The following is a 24,278-nucleotide window of genomic DNA, read 5'->3' as shown; positions in this document are numbered from 1 at the left end:
ATGGCTGACGCGGCCACCGACGACGGCAAATTCCTCTTCCTCGAGAACGACTTCCGCAACAGCGGCGTGGCGCAGGCCGACTGGTCGGCCAAGAAGATGGTGTGGATCCCGTCGGAGAGGGAGGGGTTCGAGGCGGCCAGCATCAAGGAGGAGAAGGGGGATGAGGTACAGGGGGGTTCAGAGGCTGATAATAGATAATGATGTGTGCTGTCCGGCTGTAGCACCAGCACTCGACTCAAAAGCTGCCTCTGCCGAGCCCCGAGAGGCACAGAAATGTTAAATCAAAAATGCTGTTTCATTTTAACCCTAATCCAGTCAGAGGGCTTGTCACGCCGTGGAATGTAAGACTATTTAACTTAATGCATTTGATTTGGATTTTTTAGCTTTTTTAGGCTTTGCAGAGAACTCGTGGAACGTGACCCGCGTTAGAAATCGATTCGTTTCGTTCACTATTCTTACGTTGAAGAAAATCAAATCTCGTGAAAATGAAGACAAAATGGTGATCTGGTGGTGGTCCTCTTGTGATACCGTATAATATTTTTATTTTTCAATTATTGTACAATAGGCAAAATGAACTGCACTAAAAACATTTGCTGTCGCCAGTGATGTGATATGATAGGCTCCGGTGCAAATATTTTTTCGGACCCCGCCCCCCGCCCCTCACCATTACGCAAGGTGCTTCTTTTGTCTCGTTCAATGAGGAAGGGAGTAGCATAAAAAAGTCGACATCTAAAACGTATTTTTTAAATTCGGAGCAGCGGGGCACAGCGCGGGCACCATTACGCCACCGGCTGTTGCACATAAATTAAAGGCTGATGTTTCAATATGCTCCAGCGGAAATGTCCCTGCTGAAGCACGCTGCCATCGGTTATCTCATCAGCTATCGCGTCTTTAAGTCAGCATTACGTTTCCCGCTGCAGGTGCTGGTGGAGCTCTCCAACGGTCAGAAGGCGACGATCAACAAGGACGACGTGCAGAAGATGAATCCTCCGAAGTTCAGTAAAGTGGAGGACATGGCGGCGCTCACCTGCCTCAACGAAGCGTCAGTGCTGCACAACCTGCGGGAGAGATACTTCTCCAGCCTGATCTATGTGAGGACACATGCATGCACGCACGCACACACAAACACACACACAAACACACACACACACACACTCACACACACACACACACAAACACATGCACACTCTTACACATAGAGATACTTCTCCAGCATGAGCTAAGTGAACACACACACACACACACAGATACTAATCCAGGCTGATCACACACACACACACACACACACACACACACACACACACACACACAAACACATACAAGCACACACACACACACACACACACACACACACACACACACCAAAAGATACTTCTCCAGCCTGATCTCACACACACACACACACACACACACACACACACACACACACACACACACACACACACACACACACACACACACACACACACACACATACACACACCTTGAGATACTTCTCCAGTCTCTGAGGACACACACACACACACACACACACACACACACACACACATACACACACACACACACACACATCTAGAAATACTTCTCCAGCCTGATCTATAGGAGGACACACACCTACACACACACCGAGAGATACTTCTCCAGCCTGATCACACATATACACATACACACACACATGCACGCACACACGCACGCACACATACACACACACACACACGCACACACAGACACACCTAGAGATACTTCTCCAGTTTGATCTATGTGAGGACACAGACACACACACATTCAATCCAACCAACACACGCATCTCAATATACAACCACACACACACCCTCATTGGAATCCATTGTCGATGAGAAGAAATACACACGATATTGATGTTTGTCGTGATATCTGCTTATGAATTACACATGTTAAAGAACTCTGGTAAAACTCTAGCTCATTGGTTAAAACAATATGGTAATTAAATGTGTTATAATCACGAAGGCTTCACCTTATTATTCATGTAGACTGAAAAATAGATTGTTTTTGCTATGATTATAATTTCGACGGAAGACCTCAGCACCCGAGAAAGTTGGGTGATGTATTCTCTTCCCATCATTCATTTCCACTTTGCGTGCCACGCTATGAGAGTGTTTTATTTCCCTCCCCTGTCAGACGTACTCTGGGTTGTTCTGCGTGGTGGTGAACCCCTACAAGATGCTTCCCATCTACTCTGAGAAGATCATCGAAATATACAAGGGCAAGAAACGCCACGAGGTCCCTCCGCACATCTACTCCATCACGGACAACGCTTACAGGAACATGATGCAAGGTGTGTGTGTGTGTGTGTGTGTGTGTGCAAGTGTGTGTTCCTGCGTGCGTGCGTGCGTGCGTGCGTGTGTGTGTGTTTGTGTGTGTGTGTAGGAACAGGAGCTAGGAGCTAGGATTTTGTGGTCATGTCAACTGTCCAAATTGACATAAATGTAACGTATTTAAAAGAGTGAAAATCAAAATTTCCAATCCCCTTCAAACACTCCAATTTCCCCTTTATACAACGACTGACATTCATATTTGTTTTCATAAAAATAGAGCATTGTATGAATTTTTTTAGAACACAAAATGAATAGGAAGAAAATCCTTCCACACTTTCAAATGCTTACATCGTTCAATATGATTTAAGGTCAAATCAATAAGATAACACTTTAATTCACAATTCAGGTAAAAACTCTGGTGAAATTTCTTCACTTCACTTCACATGCAGATGATGTGTAACCCTAATTAACATTTTACTCCCTCGTGCACTTTCTGGGCGTGCCTGGTTCTGTTTGAGCTTTTTTAATATCCTAACAAATATCAATGCCGCTGAAAATGTCTTTCCCTGGTTATGTGCACATGCTTTTTTATTTGGGATGGACTGAGAGACACGAATCACAAATCCATATGTACTGCATTTCACACTCGGAACTAAGACGCAGCAGTGTGGCCAAGTCAAACAACAAACACAACTTTTCCTTTACGGAAACCCCCCCCAAAACATTGAAACGCGGGATTCGAAATCTAAATATGGATTCAGGAGCCGGTGGAGAGTTGCCAAAATTAAAAACGCGATTCCTCAGCGACTCCATAAACCTCTCCTATTCTTAGCCCTCGTTATGAACGTCTTTGCGCCGTCCGTCCCGTGGGTCAGATCAACAGCAGGTTTACCCCGGGACACTCGCTCCGGAGTCTGTCTGGTTGTGGATGCTCGGGGGCGGTGACCCTCAGCCCCGTTCCCACTTTCCATTCCTCTCTCAAACAGCCATACATGGAGCCCGGCGATGAACCTGCACTGACGCGGCGCTGAATCCGCCTATTTTTAGCTTATATGTCGGATAAAAAGCTAATCTCCCCCCTGGGCTGGATCGCGGCAGAGGTTTCCCTCTCATCTCACCGCGGAGGGCCAGCAGTTCACGGCCCGAACCGCTCAGGGTGGACGGGGCCCGGAAAGGCCACAGCGAACAGGCGACTGGTGGGTGGGGGTCCGAACGACGAAATCCATCCGTCAAGACAAAATTATAATTTTCTTCTCAATTGTTTACACATTGACACTGGTACGTGAGACACAATGACCACAACCTGTAACCCATGTACCAATCCCCTGCACTAATTCTCCTAAAATGCAAGCACATTTCCTGCTTTACGCTCAGAATGCCGCTCTAAACCACAGGTGTTGACATGGAACACACTGCCGTTCAAAACGCTAAACTTCAATTTTCCCAGCATCCACACTGACTCTGCACATGGGCAAACACATCAATCAGAGCTTCACTGTAACAAAAGGGCCCCAGGCGAGCTCTTCTGCTTTGGAGCAATGGTTGCCAACATAGGAGAGAGAGGCACGGCAAGAGGAGTGAGACTGAGAGGAGGAGGAGGAGGAGAAGGAGGAGAAGGAGGAGGAGGGGGGGGGCAAAGAGGAGGAGGAGGAGGAGGAGGTAGAGGAGGAAGATGACAAAGAGGAGGAGGAGGAGGAGAAGGGGGAGGAGGAGGAAGAGGAGGATGGGGAGGAGGAGGAAGAGGAGGATGGGGAGGAGGAGTAAGAGGAGGATGAGTATGAGGAGGAGGAAGAAGAGGAGGAGGAGGAGGAGGAGGAGAAGGGGGAGCAGGAGCAGGAGGAAGAGCAAGACCAGGGAGAGCCATAATCTCTGATGAAATCCGAGCCACTTTGGTCAAACGATGAGGGAGGCGGAGGCAGAGGGTACAACCAAACGTGAGCAGGTTCACAGTAGCGTCCATCGTCTGCACTTTCCAAAATGAGAATAGGTGAAAAATGTACTCTGATTACAGTATTGCAGTACTGCATATCAATACAGTACTCAATGATTAAAAATGTCTATCATTCGTTCTGTGTGTAGAACACCTAACACATCCGATTTCGTGTTTGTTGGGCTGTATACAAAAATTTTGGGGTGGGAAATAAAAGCATATTATATATGTGTTTGAGTATAAAAGTATAAAAACATTATAATTTTTCCACAACAGACTACTGTACAGCTGTAAGTATCACTGAACTTGCAGAAGAGTCTCCTGATGAGACATTGGTACGAGTGTTTTCCATTCATAGTGTTTTACATTGAGCACTTCAGTGTTCAGTCGGTTCTTAGAAATGTGTGTTCATATGATGGCGTGGTGTGGCATGGACACATTTTGCAGGAGATTTGTGGAGTTTTGCCTGTTGTGTGTGTGTGTTTTTGGATTTGTGTGTCTAGTTCTGAGAATATGAGGTATGTGTCCAGAAAACCTGGCTCAACAATTGAGGAAAAACTGTAATAAAATAACAATACAATAATGTCAGCTGGAGGTAAAATGACACACGACATTTACGAGTGAGTAAATATTAATAATAAAAATGGTTATTTGGGTTTTTAAACTCATCACAGGAATGTTTCAAAGCCACCCTGCCGCCATTGTTGTATGTATAAATATTATCCATAACAAGCAAAAGGGCACACGATTCATTGGTGTGTCAGCCCTTTTGCAATAATAATAATAATGATAATAATAATAATAATAATAATAATGAATAATAAAATAATAATTATTATAACAATAATAATAATAATAATAATTAAAAACTAAAATAATAATAATGATGATCACTTCAAAACCAGCTCACCAAGTGCTTCTTAAACAGAAAACAGATAAAAAACCAGGACAAATATGCGATCAAAAGAAGACTAGCGAAGTAAAGGGCGTAGTTTGAAATAGTATGAGGCAAAATATTTTTCAATTGTTCAATTTAAATTTCAACTCAAAACAAATACTACCAAATACTACCAAAACTTTTAGGAACAACTACTGGGCGGGTCTAGTGTATGGGCACGTCCCCATATTGACCCACCGCTTCTCCCTCTGTTGTTCCCTTGCAGACCGTGAGGATCAGTCCATCCTCTGCACGTGAGTGAGAACAGCGCCAGACGCCTCCCCACCCGAATCTCCTTCCATGCACTCCTTCTCTGACACGCCCCATCCCTCCACCCCGCCCTCCTCATCCACCTCTCTGTTCTCCCTCACCCTGCCCCCCCCCCCCCCCTTCCTGCCTTCTCGCTCCCCTCGCCCAGGGGTGAATCGGGAGCGGGGAAGACGGAGAACACCAAGAAGGTGATTCAGTACCTGGCCGTCATCGCCTCGTCCCACAAGGGCAAGAAGGACGCCAACCCAGTGAGTGAAACCCCATGTGATGCACCGGCGCACACCTTCAGGAAGGATCTGAAGCTGATACGTCATTCCTCATAGTTAATGTTATTGTAAACTCCTGTTACAGTAGTTAAACATTTTATCTCTTTACCAGAGTCACAGTACAATCATAGCCCCTCCAAAATAAAATCATATTTACGGGTAAGTAGTGGCGAACAAATTGATCAATTCCTTACCTCTAATGGGTCAAGGCTATAAAATTGTGCAGCATCGTGCTTTATTTCATGAGTAACTTTTTGTTTCGGTCTCGTCACCAGTCGCAAAGGTTTATGTATTTTTGTAATTTTGCAAATACAAATTGTATTTCAATGGAATATATTCTTGGAAAACAGTCGTTTCCAACTTAGGGAAGATACTAAAACAAAAACCACGCAGTATTGCGAAGGGACAAATGTTTGAACTTGATCTACAACAATTGTCGGCCTATTAATTGTAAGACCGCAAAGCGAAGCCTCTGGAGCGGCAGATCTTACTGTGAGATGTTCCTGTAATGACACACGGCGACGTGTTCTAAAATACACATTCCACCCAGCAGGATGTCTTTGCCGCGGCCATGGCGAAGGTGAGGACAGCCGTGGAGGGCGATACTTTATGACTTTACGTTATTCCTTCGTTAACTAGAAGTTTTAATCTACATTGCAACTTACTGATCTTGCTGCTTTGCTGAAGAGCTGCTTCCTCTCGTTTGGGAATATTGCAAATCTTAATTAAATTTTGCTTATAGTTTTCGCTACACAATTTGTTTGTTACGGATTTTAAAGAAGTCTATTGTCAGTTATTAGTGTAATGAAACCTTATACTAATTAGTGGGTGAATTAGGAAAAATTGGACACAATTAATATGATATTAAATCTGGGGTGTAAATGGAGAACAGTCGAGGTGCTGTAGGATAGATGGGGGTGCTTCCTGTCTGACTTTGGGTGCTTCCTGTCTCCCGTCCTGACTTTGTCGCGTCCCGTCGCCGCCTCTCCTCCGCAGCAGCAGGCTGCATCGCTGGCCTTCGTAAGTACCTGACATCTCACGTCGTCTCGGAGCTTCTCGCCGCTTCCCGCCTCGCCGGCATGTGGCCGGTCGCAGCACTGCGGCTTGGAGCGCTTGGCTGTGCCGTGTCAGCCGCTCGATCACAGCTTGGTCATTAGATGTGAGCACATTCACTCCTAGTGAGGGGCCTGTTTGCGCTGCTTTTCCATGATTTACACCGGGACTGAGGTCTCGTGGTGGTAGTGATGCATGTGCATGGGAGTACTTGTCTTTTATCTTTTTTTGTTATCAACATCTATAGACAGACAGACAGACAGACAAACAGACAGACAGATAGATAGATAGATAGATAGATAGATAGATAGATAGATAGATAGATAGATAGATAGATAGATAGATAGACTGACGCACGGACGGACGTACAGATAGACAGGTAGATAGATGAATAGACAGACGGACAGATAGACAGACAGGCAGACAGACAGATAGATAGATAGATAGATAGATAGATAGATAGATAGATAGATAGATAGATAGATAGATAACTTGTTCTCCCCGCATTCCTCCAGGGGGAGCTAGAGAAGCAGCTTCTCCAGGCCAACCCCATCCTGGAGGCCTTCGGCAATGCCAAGACCATCAAGAACGACAACTCCTCACGATTTGTAAGTCCAAGCGCCGGACGGACCGGAATATCTTTCAAAGGAGCCAAAATAACCCGAATGCCGTCGTTCTTTTTCCATGCGCTTCCACTGCCGCTTTATTTTCCCAGGGGAAGTTCATCAAGCTCAACTTCGACGTCACGGGCTACATCGTGGGGGCCAACATCGACACCTGTATCCTTCCGTTTTACTGCTGCTTTTGGCGACAAACTGCTCACACACACACACATACACACACACACACACACACACACACACACACACACACACACACACACACACACACACGCCCGCACGCACGATGGTTGTCTCCCTGACCTGAGCAGACCTTCTGGAGAAGTCCCGCTGTGTCCGGCAGGCCAAGGTGGAGCGAGCGTTCCACATTTTCTACTACATGGTGGCAGGCGCCCAAGACAAGATGCGTGGTAAAACACCTGAGACACGCCCGCCGGGCCCCGTCGGGCCGCGTGGCTCTCTGGAATCCCCACGCCCCGTACACTACGCCTCTTACAGAAACGTATGTGTGGGTGTGTGTGTGTGGGTGTGTGTGTGGGTGTGTGTGTGGGTGTGTGTGTGTGTGTGTGTGTGTGTGTGTGCGCGTGTGCGCGCAGAGGAGCTGCTCCTGGAGGACTTCAGCAGCTACCGCTTCCTGGTTGCCGGGCACGTGGAGCTCCCCGGGCAGGAGGACGACGAGATGTTTGTGGAGACGCTGGAGGCCATGGAGATCATGGGCTTCACCGAGGAGGAGAGACTAGGTGAAGCCGCCCGCCCGCCGCGGTGCACGTCGCGGTGCACGTCGCGGCGCACGTCGCGGCGCACGTCGCGGCGTCTCGCGAGAAGCAGAGGTGTTTCCGTTTCTCGGCGGGACAACCGGTACCGCCGTCAATGGCATGAAGTCCACGAAGCGCAGGCAAACTTTTAGGACGGATTTTGGGCAAAACCTGCCGGGAGGGGGCAGAGTTGGAGCGACGGGGCAACGTGGGTGATCGGGGTTGTAAATGTTACAGCTGCAGGAGTGAAATTAGTTGAGAAGAAAACACGTAGATGTCATTACTGTTACTTCCCCTTTTATTGGTATGGAAGTTGTCGGTCGTCCAGGGTTTGGAAGACGGCGCTCTGCTACCGACGGTTTGCACCACGTTCATCTTTCGTTTTCAGGGATGTTGAAGGTGGTGTCCACGGTTCTCCAGCTGGGAAACATCAAGTTTGAGAAGGAGAGAAACAGCGAGCAGGCCACCATGCTGGACAACACAGGTAATACACAGTAATACACAGTATACTAATACTGCTACTAATACAACACAGGTAATACACAGAATACTAATACTGCTACTAATACAACACAGGTAATACACAGTATACTTATACCTCTACTAATACAACACAGGTTATACACAGTATACTAATACTGCTACTAATACAACACAGGTAATACACAGTATACCAATACTGCTACTGATGCAAATGTATTGTTTATAATTTTATAATTTGTACAAATACAAATACTGTGATACTAGTACTAATACACAGGTTACATTAACATACTGCTACTGGTACTCATACAGCACAGTACCTAGGAATGGACATCATGTTTTTGGAAGGTTGACTGCTCTGGATATAGATGATATATAATTTCATTTACCATATTTCCGTGTGCTTACAATGCCATAGTTGGACAAAATGGACATTTTACGGTTTTCCATTTTGGAGCAAATACATAAAAAAATGACGGATGGCAGCAGGATTATTAAGGATGAGTAATGGAAAGGGAGTGGGAAGAGACTATTTTTGGGGGGGAGGAACAACATCTTTTTCGTGCAACCTCTGCTCATGTGGGGAAATCCATCCACCGTGGCCCCAGCGTTGCCCTGGTTACGACAACCATTAACTCAACAGCCACCATAGAAAGCCTCTCGGAAGCATCAATTAGAACACGGAGCCGCTCCAGGCCATCACTCAGGCACACTACAAACACACAGAAACAATATCATCTTTGATGGCGGGTTTGAAAACACCTGAACGTTGCCTAAAACATCTGCGTTCATCAGAAAAGACCTCCACAGCCCAACACCCCTGACGTGGCTGAATGGTAGCAAGTCGCCTTTTTGTTGAGCGTGCAGGGATCCTGCACAGGCACAATATGCAGGATCCCGTCCCATTTTAACCAGTTAAATGGAAACATATACCGCCCAGGCGGCCTTGAAATACCATGATTTACCCTTATTCCTTTTTCCCTTTACGCCGTAGGTCTTTGCAAAACTCTAGTCGCCGATGCGCTGGCTCTAGAGCGGAGCAGCCCGCGACGGTGATAGACCTTTTCCCAGAGTTGAAAGCGTCTCTCTGTATTCACGTCACGCAGCGTTGTCGCTGTAATGAAGTTAACTTTTATGAACCGAATCGGGAGCACGGTTCCGCTTATTTGTGTAGAGAACTTCGGCGGTGTGATGTATTTATACAGCGTCTTATCACTGTGACAGGCTCTAAGCTTCCCAGGTGCTTTATTACCAGGGATCACTCCGCTACACCTTCCAGCGCTCAGCCCCCGGGCGAGCAGGGGGGGGGGCGGAAAACAGTAAAACCCCTAAAAGGTAAAAGGGAAGAAAGGAAAGTGTGAAGAGGGATCCCCATTCAAGGATGGATGGGAGTATAATCGGAGCAGACGGCACATTATTGAAGGACAGAGTTGCGAGAAAGAACACCGGCGTTGTCCATGAGCAGATGTGGGAGCCACTACTCCACACTCTGAAATCATCTACGTATTTTACTTCATTTTCTTTCGTAACTTTTCTGCGTTGATCTTTGGAAACGGTACATTTTACCCAAAACTTATTTGTGAGGCACATAATGTGACATTTGTGCTTTACAAATACAACGTTCAAATAGTCTTTGCTGCCCTGTGGTGCGATCCTTTAACATAAGACGTCCGATCTATTCTAAGATATGAAAACAGGTTGGACACAGAGTACCCCAAACAAACTAAAAACTGGATTCGTTCTACTCAACTTTTTATTCTGAGAATTACCCCCAATTATACAAAATTTGCTTTTAATTTGCGTTTACCGGAAAGTAAACCCGAAGTAACTTTATTGTATTTTCAATGCTTTTGCTGCACCTCTGTCGGACTTTGGGGTTCCTTAAATTCTGTAGTGATACAGAGGACACGGCTGTGTCGTTCACCATCCGAAGCCCCCGCTGACACAAAGCACACATCAAGTGTAATCACATTATTTAAATCGTTTCACAGTATTATTGGCTGTATTTATTGAAAGCGCCTTTTACAGCATTTCGACTGCACAGAATGCGCTGCGACCACATAAATGCAACTTATCGACAGCAAAATTGACTCAAACTGTCTTCAGTACCACAAGCACCCCACCGTCTGACCCCTCACACCCTATCATCTCCACTCCGCCTTTCCCCACCTCACCCCACCCTGCCCCTCCCTCCCCCCTCCCCCCCAGTGGCCCAGAAGGTCTGCCACCTCCAGGCGATCAATGTGACGGACTTCACGCGGGCCATCCTCACCCCTCGCATCAAGGTGGGGCGGGAGGTGGTGCAGAAGGCCCAGACCAAGCAGCAGGTAGGTGGTGCTCCGGGGGGGGGGTGACGACGACGCCCGTTCATCACCTCGTGCGGACGAATCGATTCCGGATCCAAACACGGCTCGATCTCTTTACCAGGCGGATTTTGCCATCGAGGCCTTGGCCAAGGCCATGTACGAGCGTCTGTTCCGCTGGATCCTGGCCCGGGTCAACAAGACCCTGGACAGAAGTAAGAGACAGTCCTCCTCCTTCCTGGGCATCCTGGACATCGCCGGCTTTGAGATCTTTGAGGTATTATCCCAACTGAGGTTTGAACGGGATAACTGTACCTGTAAACTGTAAAATCCACCCAAAACCACCGAAACAGATCAAACTATCTATCAGTCTTACTATCAGCCAATTTATATTTTTAAGAGGCTTTGTTCATAAATGTACTTTTTCTTTGCGGCGGCAGTCGGTGTCTACTACCGCAGTACCTCTCGCTCCCTGATATCTGTAATGCACAGATATGCATATTCATCTCGTCTATTCACATTGTCTTGTTGTCGCCGGGTTCGTCTCCCCTCACCAGGACAACTCCTTCGAGCAGCTCTGCATCAACTACACCAACGAGCGTCTGCAGCAGCTCTTCAACCACACCATGTTCATCCTGGAGCAGGAGGAGTACAAGCGGGAGGGGATCGAGTGGAACTTCATCGACTTTGGCCTCGATCTGCAGCCCTGCATCGAGCTCATCGAGAGGCCGGTCCGGACGCACGCGCGCACACACACGCGCGAATATTCAGTATACTAGCATGTATAGACAGTATATATATATATATATATATATATATATATGTATATACTGTGTTTTGGGATGTAGAACAACCCTCCAGGCATCCTGGCTCTGCTGGATGAAGAGTGCTGGTTTCCCAAAGCCACCGACGTCTCCTTCGTGGACAAGCTGCTCAACACTCACACGGGTCACGTCAAGTTTTCGAAACCCAAACAGCACAAAGACAAGCTGATGTTCACGGTGCTGCACTACGCCGGAAAGGTCCGTACCAACGCCAGAAAAACTCTCTGTGACACACAGTTGGGTCCGATGTCACACTTTTCAATACAAAATGGGTTTATGTGGTGAACCCTCTGATGGTTTCTTTAGCACGGAACTTTGGATTTATCGTGAGATATGATGGGATATACATTGGTACCGTGCGTCTTGGTGTATCCGTTCTCTCCCCAGGTGGATTACAACGCCGCCAACTGGCTGACCAAGAACATGGACCCTCTGAACGACAATGTGACGGCGCTGCTCAGCAACTCCTCCAGCAACTTCATCCAGGACATGTGGAAGGACGGTCAGTCGTCCCCGTCATTTGGAACTTTAAAAACACAGAGACGAAAGATAAAAACGTAAGATTAGATGAGATAACGCAAACGCTGGAAGGTTCCCTGCCTCAACACACATGAAAACAAAGACCTAATTTTTAAAGGGATTATTAATGACGAAGCTCAATCTTCTCCCTAAACTAAAAAAACAACTCAAATAGATAATGCCTTATAACAAAGTTGCCTTCACAGTTATGAAGCATCACCAACAAAGATATTCCCCCCAAGAATTATTAATAAACATCTCCTCCTCCTTTTGCAGCGGACCGTGTGGTGGGGCTGGAAACCATCACCAAGATGTCGGAGAGCTCGGCTCCCACCAAGTCCAAGAAGGGGATGTTCCGCACGGTGGGCCAGCTCTACAAGGAGTCTCTGGGGAAGCTGATGACCACTCTGCACAACACGCAGCCCAACTTTGTGCGCTGCATCATCCCCAACCACGAAAAGAGGGTGAGCGCTCCGCAGGAGACCACCCTCGCCAGTGCTGTCTTTCCGCGCTGTGCAATCTGGAGGGATTGATAATGATGGGAAGAAATTTGATGTCTGGTTAGATTCCGTGTACAAGATTCACCTGAGAATGATCGTATTGAGCTACTGCGTATGGTAATGTGTGCGCTGATCACTATGGCTCCTCATTTAACTTAATAATACGAGACCACATATCACGAGAACTTTGCACTTATGTGTCATTCATTTAGGCAACAAATTTATCTATAACAATATAGCGATCTTAGTCCCATGATACCATTTAAAATATGATCAACAATAATATCATTTCCTGTGGTTCTGCAGGCAGGTAAGATGGACTCTCACCTGGTTCTGGAGCAGCTCAGATGCAACGGAGTGTTGGAGGGAATTCGTATCTGCAGACAGGGCTTCCCCAACCGCATCGTGTTCCAGGAGTTCAGACAGAGGTACACTGCGCATCATGTTTTTTGTCCATCAGTGAATTAATCATTTTTTACCCCGGGTGCGCATTTGAACGTGCGCGGCTTTCCATCGTAAGCACGCGGCGCTGCTGTTTTTTCTGTGCGCAGGTATGAGATCCTGGCAGCCAACGCCATTCCCAAAGGCTTCATGGATGGAAAACAGGCCTGCTGTCTGATGGTGAGAGCCAGGGTCGAACCCCTCTGATCCGTTTGTTTGGAGTCAGTGGTTGGTGTTTGGTGAAACATTTGATGTCGCCGTCAACTAGAAAAGTATTGGAGTGAGAAAATGTACTCTCAGCCTTTCTGTCCACTGCGCAAAAAGTCTTTGCAAAGGCTTTAGAGTGCCTGAAGACGCACTATGACATCACCACATGGGCTGCGGGAAGATTTAAACATTTTAATGTCAAACAATGAAAATTTCTCCCTTTTTTTCTGGCTCCAGAACTATGAAATGTAAATTAAGGATTAATACATTTATTTCAAATATGAGGCATAAAACCAGGTTTCAAGGGCATCTACTGTATAGGCACGTGTTAGAGATCAACCTCTTCTCCTGTGTGTTTTCTGTATTCCGCTCCGCTCCGCCTCTTCCAGGTGAAACATCTGGACCTGGACACTAACCTGTATCGTATTGGTCAGAGTAAGATGTTCTTCAGAACCGGAGTCCTGGCCCAGTTGGAAGAGGAGCGGGACCTCAAACTCACTGTGGTCATCATCGCCTTCCAGGCCCAGGCCCGGGGCTTCCTGGCCCGCAAGTAAGGAGCCACGTGCACACTCACTTTATAGCACAGACAACAAGTGAGGAATCAAACCCAGACTCATTTCATCTTAAGGATTAACAGGTAAGGAATTGTCGTGGGCACTTATTGTGTGTGTGTGTGTGTGTGTGTGTGTGTGTGTGTGTGTGTGTGTGTGTGTGTGTGTGTGTGTGTGTGTCCAGAGCTTTCAGCAAGCGGCAGCAGCAGCTGAGTGCCATGAAGATCATCCAGAGGAACTGTGCCTGTTACCTCAAACTCAAGAACTGGCAGTGGTGGAGGCTGTTCACAAAGGTACGCACGCACGCACACACATACACACACACACACATACACATTCTCAGACACACACACACACCGAACAGTATTTTAACATCATAAGTGTCCGCTACAGTGCTTAATTGGCCGTGCTTGCCGTCTGTTGTCCAGGTGAAGCCATTGCTGCAAGTGACCCGACAGGAAGAGGAAATGGGTCAGAAGGAGGAGGAGCTTAAAGCGGCGAAGGACATCGCCGTGAAAACACAAACAGAACTGAAGGAGATCAGCGTGAAACACACACAGGTATACACACGCACTCACACATAGGATTATTGTATATTGCCAAATACTTTTTTTTTTATTATATTACTGATATTACTATCTATCTATCTATCTATCTATCTATCTATCTATCTATCCATCTATCCATCTATCTATCTATCCGGGAAATATTGTGATACACCGTATATAGTTATTATATTCCACGTGTCTTTATGTATCGTAGCTGTTGGAGGAGCGTACCCTGCTGCAGTCCAGGCTGCAGGCGGAGACGGAGCTGTACGCCGAGGCGGAGGAGATCCGGGTTCGCCTGGAGGCCAAGCAGCAGGAGATGGAGGAGGTGCTGCGGGACATGGAGGCTCGGCTGGAGGAGGAGGAGGAGCGCAGCAATGCTCTGCAGCAGGAGAAGAGGAGCATGGACCAGCACCTGCAGGTGGGGAAACACTGTGTTTACAATGTACATAAATATATATATATATATATATATATATATATATATATATACATATAGTCTCAGTTGTTTTTCACACTTTTGGCTTGGTTTGAAGATGCTGGAGGCTCAGCTCGCTGAAGAGGAAGATGGCCGCCAGAGGCTGCAGCTGGAGAAACAGTCCATCGAGGGGAAGGTCAAGAAACTTGAAGAGGACGTTCTGCTGATGGAAGATCAGAACAACAAATTGTTGAAGGTGTGTATACATATCCTGGTGTGTGTGTGCGTGTGTACATGCTTGCCTGCGTGCGTGCGTGTTTGGTCCACACTAGTTTCCATCTCTCTGCTGATTCCAGGAGCGGAAGCTTCTGGAGGAGCGCATGGCAGACATGAGCTCCAATTTGGCCGAGGAAGAGGAGAAGTCCAAGAACCTGACGAAGCTCAAGACCAAACACGAGTCCATGATCTCGGATCTGGAGTGTCAGTGAATGAGCTTTCAACTTTCACCTTTCACCTCTTTCCTGTTTGGAAAAAAGTGGAGAAACGTAGATAACATGACAAAATGTAATACCGAGGCATTTCCGACCAAATACCTCATAACCTGGTAACGTGTCAATAGTTTGTGGATGATAACTGACATTTTCAGTCAATATTTATATTGTCAACAAGTTCAGAACAAATTAGTTTCAACATAAACTATTCACTGCACATCATCGCATTTGTAGAAATGATCGTTGTAATGTGGATATGGTGATCAAGCAGGTCGAGACATTCATTGCTCATTTTGCTCAACTGACGCAATTAAATCAAACTCAGAGAGTTGAATTTCTTTGCTATCGTGCAGCCAGTGTGAATTTCTTAAAAAAAAGGGTATGTGCACAGTGCGCCTGAAGAAGGAGGAGAAGTGCCGGCAGGACATGGAGAAAGCTCGCAGGAAGGTGGAGGCCGAGCTCGCCGACCTGCAGGAGCAGCAGGAGGACCTGCAGGCCCTGCTCGCCGAGCTCCGAGCCCAACTGGCCGCCAAAGAGGAGGAGCTGCAGGCTAGCCAGACCCGGTGAGCCGATTCGGAGTTTGTCGCACCGAACCATCGGCCTGAAAGGAGACGCTGTGGGGCGTGAACGATGACGTGAAGGGATCGGTCCGTGAGAATATACAGACGGGGAAATAAACCCCCCCCGGTGTGTCAGAGGTGGAAAATCCAGGTCCAGAAAGTAAAAATTCCACTCTGGGATTTGAAGTCAACCATTCGGATAAGCTCAATAACATAAGTCAGAGGTCCGAGTGATGAGGGCAATCAACTGCATCGGTGCGTGGCTACAGCTAAGACATGGCAGGATTAGGGCTTTCTGAACATGGAATTTTCCACTTCTGCAGTGTCATGATTTCAAATGAATTAAGGAAAATCCTACAGATTGTCCATTACAAAATGAATGATTGATTGAAAACCAACACTTTGTTGGATCTTGTTGAATTCAATACATTTGGATTTTTCTTGCATCACGTGACCATTGCAATGCACACGACAACCAGCGGCTCGCTACTTCTTCCACATCATCATGCTATGATCTCTCTGGCCCTAGCTTGGAGGAGGAGAGCGCCCAGCGCGTCAGCGCCGTGAAGCGGATTCGGGAGCTGGAGCTCCTGCTGCAGGAGCTGCAGGAGGACCTGGAGGCGGAGCGGGCGGCGCGGGGGAAGGCGGAGGCGGCGCGCCGGGAGCTCGGGGAGGAGCTGAACGCCCTGCGCAGCGAGCTGGAGGACAGCCTGGACACCACGGCCGCACAGCAGGAGCTACGGTGGGCACGGCTCCACCGCCAGCGGCCTTGACAGTGGAAATATTTAATGGGTTTAAGTAGCAGATACATCGAGTTGCGAGGATATCTGTTTGGTCATGTTATTAATTACTCATAATCAATGAACTATGCACACAAAAATAACTGCACAAACCCACAGCCATATCCCAGTATGTGCCAATGGAATTCCATTGGAACATACTGTATCAGAGAAGTAGTCAGTTGTAATATTCCAGCAGGATTTAAAGGTTTTGTATTATGGTATGGTATATATTGTTGGGGGACTATTTCAAGTATTTTGTTGATTTGTTCATGGGTATTCATCGTGGGGTTTTTTTGTTTTTGTTTCATGGTGCTCAGGGCGAAGCGCGAGCAGGAGCTGGCCCAGCTGAAGAAGGCGCTGGAGGAGGAGAGCCGCAGCCACGAGGCGACGATACAAGATGTCCGACAGAAACACAACCAGGCGGTGGAGGCGCTCAGTGAGCAGCTGGAGCAGGCCAAGAGGGTGAGTGCGCGTGCACACACACACACACACACACACACACACACACACACACACATACATACATACAAAGACACACACACACAATGTCAATCAGTCAGTGCATTATCACTTTTTTCAGTTTTCAGTTAGTCGTCAAATAGTCTTCGACTCTATGTACCAAATTTCACTCTCTGTCTCTCTCTGGTCTTCTGTATCCTATCCTTGCTTCATCAACTTCCTTCTCTCTTACAAAGAGTGTATAAAAGTGTGATTTAAAAAAGTAAAAAAAAATGTTTTTACCCCACTTCCGCTCCAAATCTCACTCTCTCTCTCTCTCTCTCTCCCTCCAGGTGAGGACTAACCTGGAGAAGGCCAAGCAGTCCCTGGAGAAGGAAGCAGCCGATTTGGGAGCCGAGCTCCGTTCGCTGGCCAGCGCCAAGCAGGACCTGGACCACCGGAAGAAGAAGGTGGACGGTCAGCTGGCCGACGTCCAGTCGCACCTGGGCGACAGTGAGAGGCAGAAGGCCGAGCTGGGGGAGCGTCTCTCCAAGACCACTGTGAGCAGACGTGGCCAGTCGGACGCTCTCCGCCTGTCCTTTACACCACACCTAGCTCTTCCTACTGTGGGAAAGCTGCTCCAACCTGTTGACTACGTCGCCAAGGGAGGCGGGGGCGATTTATCTAAAAATAAAAGCCCCCTGAAGTGTGTGTGTGTGTGTGTGTGTGTGTGGCTCTCTCTCTCTCTCTGTAGCTGGAGCTGGACGGCGTGACTGCTCTGTTGAACGAGGCTGAGGGAAAAAACATCAAGCTCAGCAAAGACGTCTCCAGCCTCAACTCGCAGCTGCACGACGCCCAGGTGGGTATCCACACACACCCTGCCCGGAGTCTTCGACAGACATATTGGAGGTCATGGAGGTCTGGAGGCATTATGGAGGTCGTACCTCCTCTTGTCTGAGCAGCAGGTGGATGATGGCTTCTTCCTCTCTTTACCGGCTTCAGGAGCTGCTTTCGGAGGAGACGCGTCAGAAGCTGAACTTGTCTGGGAGGCTGCGACAGACAGAGGAGGATAGGAACAGTCTGATAGAACAGCTGGAGGAGGAGATAGAGTCTAAGAGGGCCGTGGAAAGACAGGTGTCCAGTTTGAACATGCAGGTCAGTGGTGGTGGCCCGCACAGTTTTTCGAGAGAGGTTAACGATCAAAGAGGTTCAAAAATGTTAGCGCCTTTGCACAAAGTGAAATACGCGTCATCTTCATCTCAGATGTCGGAGATGAAGAAAAAGCTGGACGAGCTGTCCGGGAGTGTGGAGCTGTTGGAGGAAGGGAAGAAGAGGCTGCAGCGCGACCTTGAGGCGGCCAACGGCGACTACGAGGAGAAGGCGGCAGCGTGCGACAAACTGGAGAAGAGCAGGACCCGCGTGCAGCAGGAGCTGGAGGACCTGCTGATGGACCTGGACAGCCAGAGACAACTGGTCTCCAACCTGGAGAAGAAGCAGAAGAAATTTGACCAGGTGTGCATGTGCACTACACTGGAGAGTATATGCTGCATAGTCAAATGAGAATAACTATGGTTAGGAATGGCATTTAAAATTTAGGCTTTTAGGCTTCAGTGGCATTGGCATTTTCCTTAAATATGTATTTTTTTATTTTTTTATTTATCTATTTAATTAACCCCCCCCCATCAATTTATTTATTTATTTGTTTGTTTATTTTGAGGTGAATCAACTTCAATTTCTTCAGGTGAACGTGCAACTAACCTTTTAACAACTTGGCATTATACATCCCCATAGAACCTCATACATTGGACCTCCCATTCCTCCCTCTACCCCCCCCCCCCCCACCTTCCCTTTAACCTTGACCCCCTGTAATACCATACATCACCCCATCCATCATCCATCGGCCACCCCCCCTAGATGCTAGCGGAGGAGCGCTTGGTGTCCAGCAAGCACATGGACGAGAGGGACCGGGCGGAGGCCGAGGTCCGGGAGAAGGAGACCCGGGTGCTGGCCCTCAGCAGAGCGCTGGAGGAGAAGCAGGAAGTGCTGGAGGAGGCCGAGAAGATCATGAAGGCCCTCCGCGCTGAGATGGAGGACCTGATCAGCTCCAAGGACGACGTGGGGAAGAGTGTAAGCATCACACTCACACTCATTTAGTAGCTTTCATTCAAAGCGGCTTCAAACACGCAGAGCTGCCGGATTCAAACCCTCAACCTGTTGAACACATCGATTACATACTTTTTCGGCTTCCCCCTCTTGGTTTCTTCGCCGTCGCCAGGTCCACGACCTTGAGAAGGCGAAGCGCGGCCTGGAGGCCATGGTGGACGAGATGAGGCTGCAGATGGAGGAGATGGAGGACGAGCTGCAGGTGGCGGAGGACGCCAAGCTGCGTCTGGAGGTCAACGGCCAGGCGCTCAGAGCCCAGCACGAGAGGGAGCTGCTCGGCCGGGACGAGATGGGAGAGGAGAAGCGCAAGCAGCTCCACAAACAGGTCGCCAGGCGCCATCCTAACAACCCCCCCAATCGGGGAATACGCGGCGTTCCTGCTTTATCTTTCGACTTTGCGTTACTCCCTTTGTGCTTTCTGCCACAATCCCTCTGGGTCCTCACTCAATAAATATTAAAGTGCTTACCTGGTGAATTTTGACTGACTTGGAAATCTACCAGGGTCTGATAGGATGGTCAACTGCTTTCCAGTGCCGTTCTTGTCTTCTCCGCTGCTTGTCTTACGCCCCGACGCCCATCCTCAGGTGCGGGAGTTGGAGACGGAGCTGGAGGAGGAAAGGAAGCAGCGTGGCCAGGCCTTGTGCGCCAAAAAGAAGCTGGAGGGGGAGCTGAAGGACCAGGAGGACCAGCTGGAGGCCGCCAGCAGGGGGCGCGACGAGCTGCTCAAGCAGCTCCGCAAGATCCAGGTGAGCGGGCAGAGCGGTAAACCGTCTGGGTGGCGCAGCTAAGGGGCGAGATTAACGTTCGAAATACACGTCGGAAAAATGCTCCTGGACCACGTCGGACTCTCTCTTTGCCTCCCGGTTTCAATCAGGGCCAGGTGAAGGAGCTCCAGAGGGAGCTGGAGGAGGCGCGAGCGGCCCAAAAGGAGGTGCTGTCCTCAGCCAGGGACTCTGAGAGGAGGGCCAAGGCCATGGAGTCCGAGATCCTCCAGCTGCATGAGGTAAAACTAGCACTCTCTCACCTTCACCTCTTCATCTTCATCAATAATCTTTTTCTATTTTAAAATCAGATATTCATATTTATTGGGTTGAAGGTATTTATGGTTTTATTCTTTTATTTTTTTTCTTGTTGGTAATACTAGAGATCTTTAAAACGAAAACCCTCCCTCTCCGTAGGAGTTATCAGCGGCTGAAAGGACCCGTAAGCAGGTGGAGACGGAGAGAGATGAGCTGTCGGAGGAACTGGCCAGCAACTCCTCCGGGAAGTAGGTGTCATGGCCGCCATTCACTTCCTACATCCTCCGCTCATCCGTCCCTGGCTCTTTCCCATTTTGCTTGGCTGCCGCCTCTCAACTCCCGACCGTCCTCCAAAGACGCTGATGAGTTTGGAGGCTTTTAGTCAAAGCTGTTCGTCACAACTCTGGCTTGAAATTCTGGCGCAAATATTGCTGCAATGGAGTTGCTCGTGCTTTCAAAGCCAGCAGAATGAAGGCACCTGAGAAGTTAAGATGGCCCTCCTCCTCTCTGCCAGGTCCTCCATGTCTGACGAGAAGCGTCGCCAGGATGTGAAGATCAGCCAGCTGGAGGAGGAGCTGGAGGAGGAGCAGAACACCGTGGAGAACCTGAACGACAGACTGAGGAAGAACCAGCAGCTGGTGCGCGCGACCGGGCGATGCGGGAAAATAAAAAAATAAACATTATTAATACCAAACGGCGCAGCGTTCAAATTCGCCTGACCGGTTATTTAGTGGTGATTTGGACGTCACCCCACCCCCTCTCTGTCGTCTCTCAGGTGGAGCAGCTGAGCGCCGAGCTGCTGGCCGAGCGCTTGACGGGTCAGAGCAGAGAGAGCTCCCGGCAGCAGCTGGAGCGCCAGAACAGGGAGCTGAAGGCCAAGCTGCAGGAGACCGAGGGCCAGGGGCGATCCAAGCTCAAGTCCACCATCGCCGGCCTGGAGACCAAGCTGAGGGAGGCGGAGGAACAGCTGGACCTGGAGAACAGGTAGGTCGGACGAGCGAGGAGTACTGGGAGATGGAGCCCCGGGTCAGAATCCTCCGAGACGATGAAGAAGCAACGCTATGAAATACTCTAATGTGCTGATCAGGTCACCAAGAAATCTGTGGTAAAAAAACAAAACAATAATAACAATCTGCAGTTTCAAACTTTGGAGTTACGAACCAGCATTTTCTGCAATATTCTGCAACCGCTGAATAAATGAATAAATCATGTCAAATATGATTTCAGTTGCCCTTTTCAATGATTTTATGAACGGATTGAAAAACGAAGCGCTTGAAATAATGTAGCTCTCAGCTGCGAGACTGCTTACTTTTGCACTTATTTTTGCACGAGTGGACATTTCTCCGGAGTGGAGGAAAAAAAACAAGACAGAAATATAATATATATAGAATATCTAATCCCGTGCCTGGTGTGTGCAGGGAGCGTCAGGCCAACGCTAAAGGCCTCCGTCAGAAGGAGAAGAAGATGAAGGATCTGACCATCCAGATGGAGGACGAGCGGAAGCAGGCCCAGCAGTACAAGGACCAGGTGAGTCACCTGCACTCTGACATTCCTGGAGTATTATGGGAATTATTATCAGTTACATGGCGAAGGAGCGAGTTATTTAACTTATCAGAGAATCATTTAAATTAATTCATTTTTGGGCACTAAAATGTCACAAGACCATTAATCTGAAACTGGCTTCAACCTGTGTTGGTGTGGACCAATGATCAGTGATATAATACTTTACAGTACATATAAAAACTCCACCAGAAGCAGCTTTACTCTATACACATTTAGGACCAGGGGTTTGAGGGTTCTTTTCGTGTCCCTGCTCCATAATATGCAAACGAATCTCACAGGCGTTTTTCTTTTTGAAAAAATTTAGATTTTGAGACGGTTTCGAATTTCGGAACCCTTTCTTACATGCACTTTCCAATCATTGAAGTCGTTTTGTGTTGACATTTAAATGGAGCCCGAGAGTGACGCTGCTTTAACATTAAAAAAAAAATTCTCGCCTTTTGTTTTGTGTGTGACTGAAGCTAATGTTTTTTTGTTTTTTTTTCCTTTCTTGCAGCCCCCCAAAAATACGTTTTTTTTCAGGTCTATTTATTAAAAAGAAATTTAGGGGCTTGAGCCCAGGTCGAGGGGCTCAGACTATCTGGAAACATATCAACCCCTGAAGCGCAAACCCTCAATTTCAAGATGAGCGCCAATCGATTAAACATCATCTCCTCTTCCGCCCTTTCTCCTCCACCCTCCTCCCCTTCCCCTCCGCCCCTCCCCCCCAAGTCGGAGAAGGCCAACGTCCGTCTCAAGCAGCTGAAGCGGCAGCTGGAGGAGGCGGAGGAGGAGGCGCAGCGCATGGCGGCGGCTCGCAGGAAGCTGCAGCGGGAGCTGGAGGAGGCCAGCGAGTCCAACGACGCCCTCAACAGGGAGGTGTCGTCCATGCGCAGCAAGCTCAGGTACGACCACCTAGATCCAATAGAAGAACAGAGAGACATGGACCGGATAGAAGCAGACATAGCTTAAACAGAACTGCAGATAGAATCCAGCTTAGACAGTAAGCAGATAGATACAGAATCTTTCTCAGAGTTAGGGTTAGGGTGAATGAATCTGCAGTAAAAACAAAAATTAAAGATGTATTTTAAATTGTATATAAATATATATGTGTATTTTTTTTATATATTTTTTATATATTCTATATGGAAATGGATGTTTTTTTTCTCACAAGATATTCATATTTACACTACTGCGAGTTTGTTTTAACAATACATTACATTTACTTGAGAACACCATAAACATGAATGATTTTTTTTAAATTTATTTTCATGTCTTATTCATAGCTGCCGATTTATCGAAACACTCCACTGTCCAAGATTTATTTCTCACGTGACAAATTCTGTTGATGAAGTGAAAGTCGGGACACCTAACGTCATTCTCCCAAGTCAATTTAAGTCTTTAACAGAACCAATGGAACGGATCAGTCCTTCCGCCTCTCTATTAAAATGCGCATTTAAAGCAGTACAAAGTATTTTCTGTTGATTTAGTCGTTTATCACATTGATATCTGCGTGTCTGTGAGGACTACACAGAGCAGAGAGGGCAGATGTAAAGAGCATTCCGGTTGTTTGTAGTTTAAAACTGCCTTTTCTTTCTCTCCTTTCTGGCTGCTTCTTTTTTTTCCACCCTGTCCTCAGACAACACTGACCTGTCCCTCCTGTAAACTCCTCTGGGTCTGGACAGAAGGCATTCCGGGATATAGGACTGGGCGATATGGGGGCATTTGTGACAGAGAAATCTATTAAAAAATCACACGTTAAACAGTCACATTGAAGTACAGTAAGATATCAGCCTAAAACTGTTGTGTTACAAATAAAACTCATCTGGTGTAGAAATACACGTCACATCTTCTTATCACCATGAATATAAAAGTCTAGTATCAGATTTGACAACGTTTAAATTCCATGACAATTTAATAACACTGACATAGAATAAATAATAATACTATCAGAATATCGCCTGGCCCTGGGGGATAACCAACACTTTTTATTTTTAATTTATTTATTTTTCGGGGGTTTTTTGGATTTCAAAAGCTTTAACCCTTCCCCTTCCACCAAAACCACCTTTCCCCCCGGCTTGTTTCTCAACTCCTCCTGCCTCCCCCCCTGTCTCACCCCCTCGTCCCAGGCGTGGAGGAGGGGACTCGGGCTCGTACTCTGCGCCCCGGAGCAGCGCGAGGAGCATGGGGAGCCTGGGGGGCGTCGGCAGCCTGGGACGCTGGAGCGCCAACAGGGACAACTCGTTGGAGCTTCATGAGGAGCAGCCGGCCTCCTTCCCCCCCTCCCCCACACAGTACTCCCTGCTCGGCCACGGCTCCCCGCCTCTGGACGGGGGGGAGCTCAACGGCTGCCCCGCCGACGAGTAG

At 47.8% G+C, this 24,278-nt stretch overlaps 1 protein-coding gene across 1 annotated transcript; it reads left to right on the top strand.

Moving 5' to 3' along the window:
- LOC307237355 (uncharacterized protein) lies at positions 1-24,278 on the top strand (the record flags this gene model as incomplete). The annotated part of the gene is made up of 42 exons (XM_080010068.1): positions 1-165; positions 921-1,091; positions 2,158-2,314; positions 5,388-5,415; positions 5,580-5,679; positions 6,694-6,717; positions 7,266-7,358; positions 7,466-7,529; positions 7,682-7,780; positions 7,967-8,110; positions 8,514-8,609; positions 10,817-10,935; positions 11,036-11,188; positions 11,469-11,642; positions 11,760-11,933; positions 12,123-12,237; positions 12,531-12,718; positions 13,061-13,182; positions 13,306-13,375; positions 13,792-13,952; positions 14,138-14,246; positions 14,382-14,513; positions 14,716-14,922; positions 15,038-15,175; positions 15,276-15,399; positions 15,802-15,973; positions 16,500-16,712; positions 17,070-17,214; positions 17,544-17,750; positions 17,945-18,049; positions 18,193-18,345; positions 18,454-18,702; positions 19,105-19,317; positions 19,466-19,678; positions 19,938-20,099; positions 20,228-20,356; positions 20,532-20,620; positions 20,887-21,010; positions 21,148-21,356; positions 21,791-21,899; positions 22,644-22,816; positions 24,041-24,278. The coding sequence occupies 42 exons, from the start codon at positions 1-3 to the stop codon at positions 24,276-24,278; spliced, it is 6,030 nt and encodes a 2,009-aa protein (XP_079866194.1).

The sequence above is a fragment of the Zeus faber genome (assembly GCF_960531495.2).
Source record: "Zeus faber genome assembly, chromosome: 11".
Taxonomy (NCBI): domain Eukaryota; kingdom Metazoa; phylum Chordata; class Actinopteri; order Zeiformes; family Zeidae; genus Zeus; species Zeus faber.
Note: the sequence above shows the minus strand (reverse complement) of the source record. Positions and strands in the feature narration are given on the sequence as shown.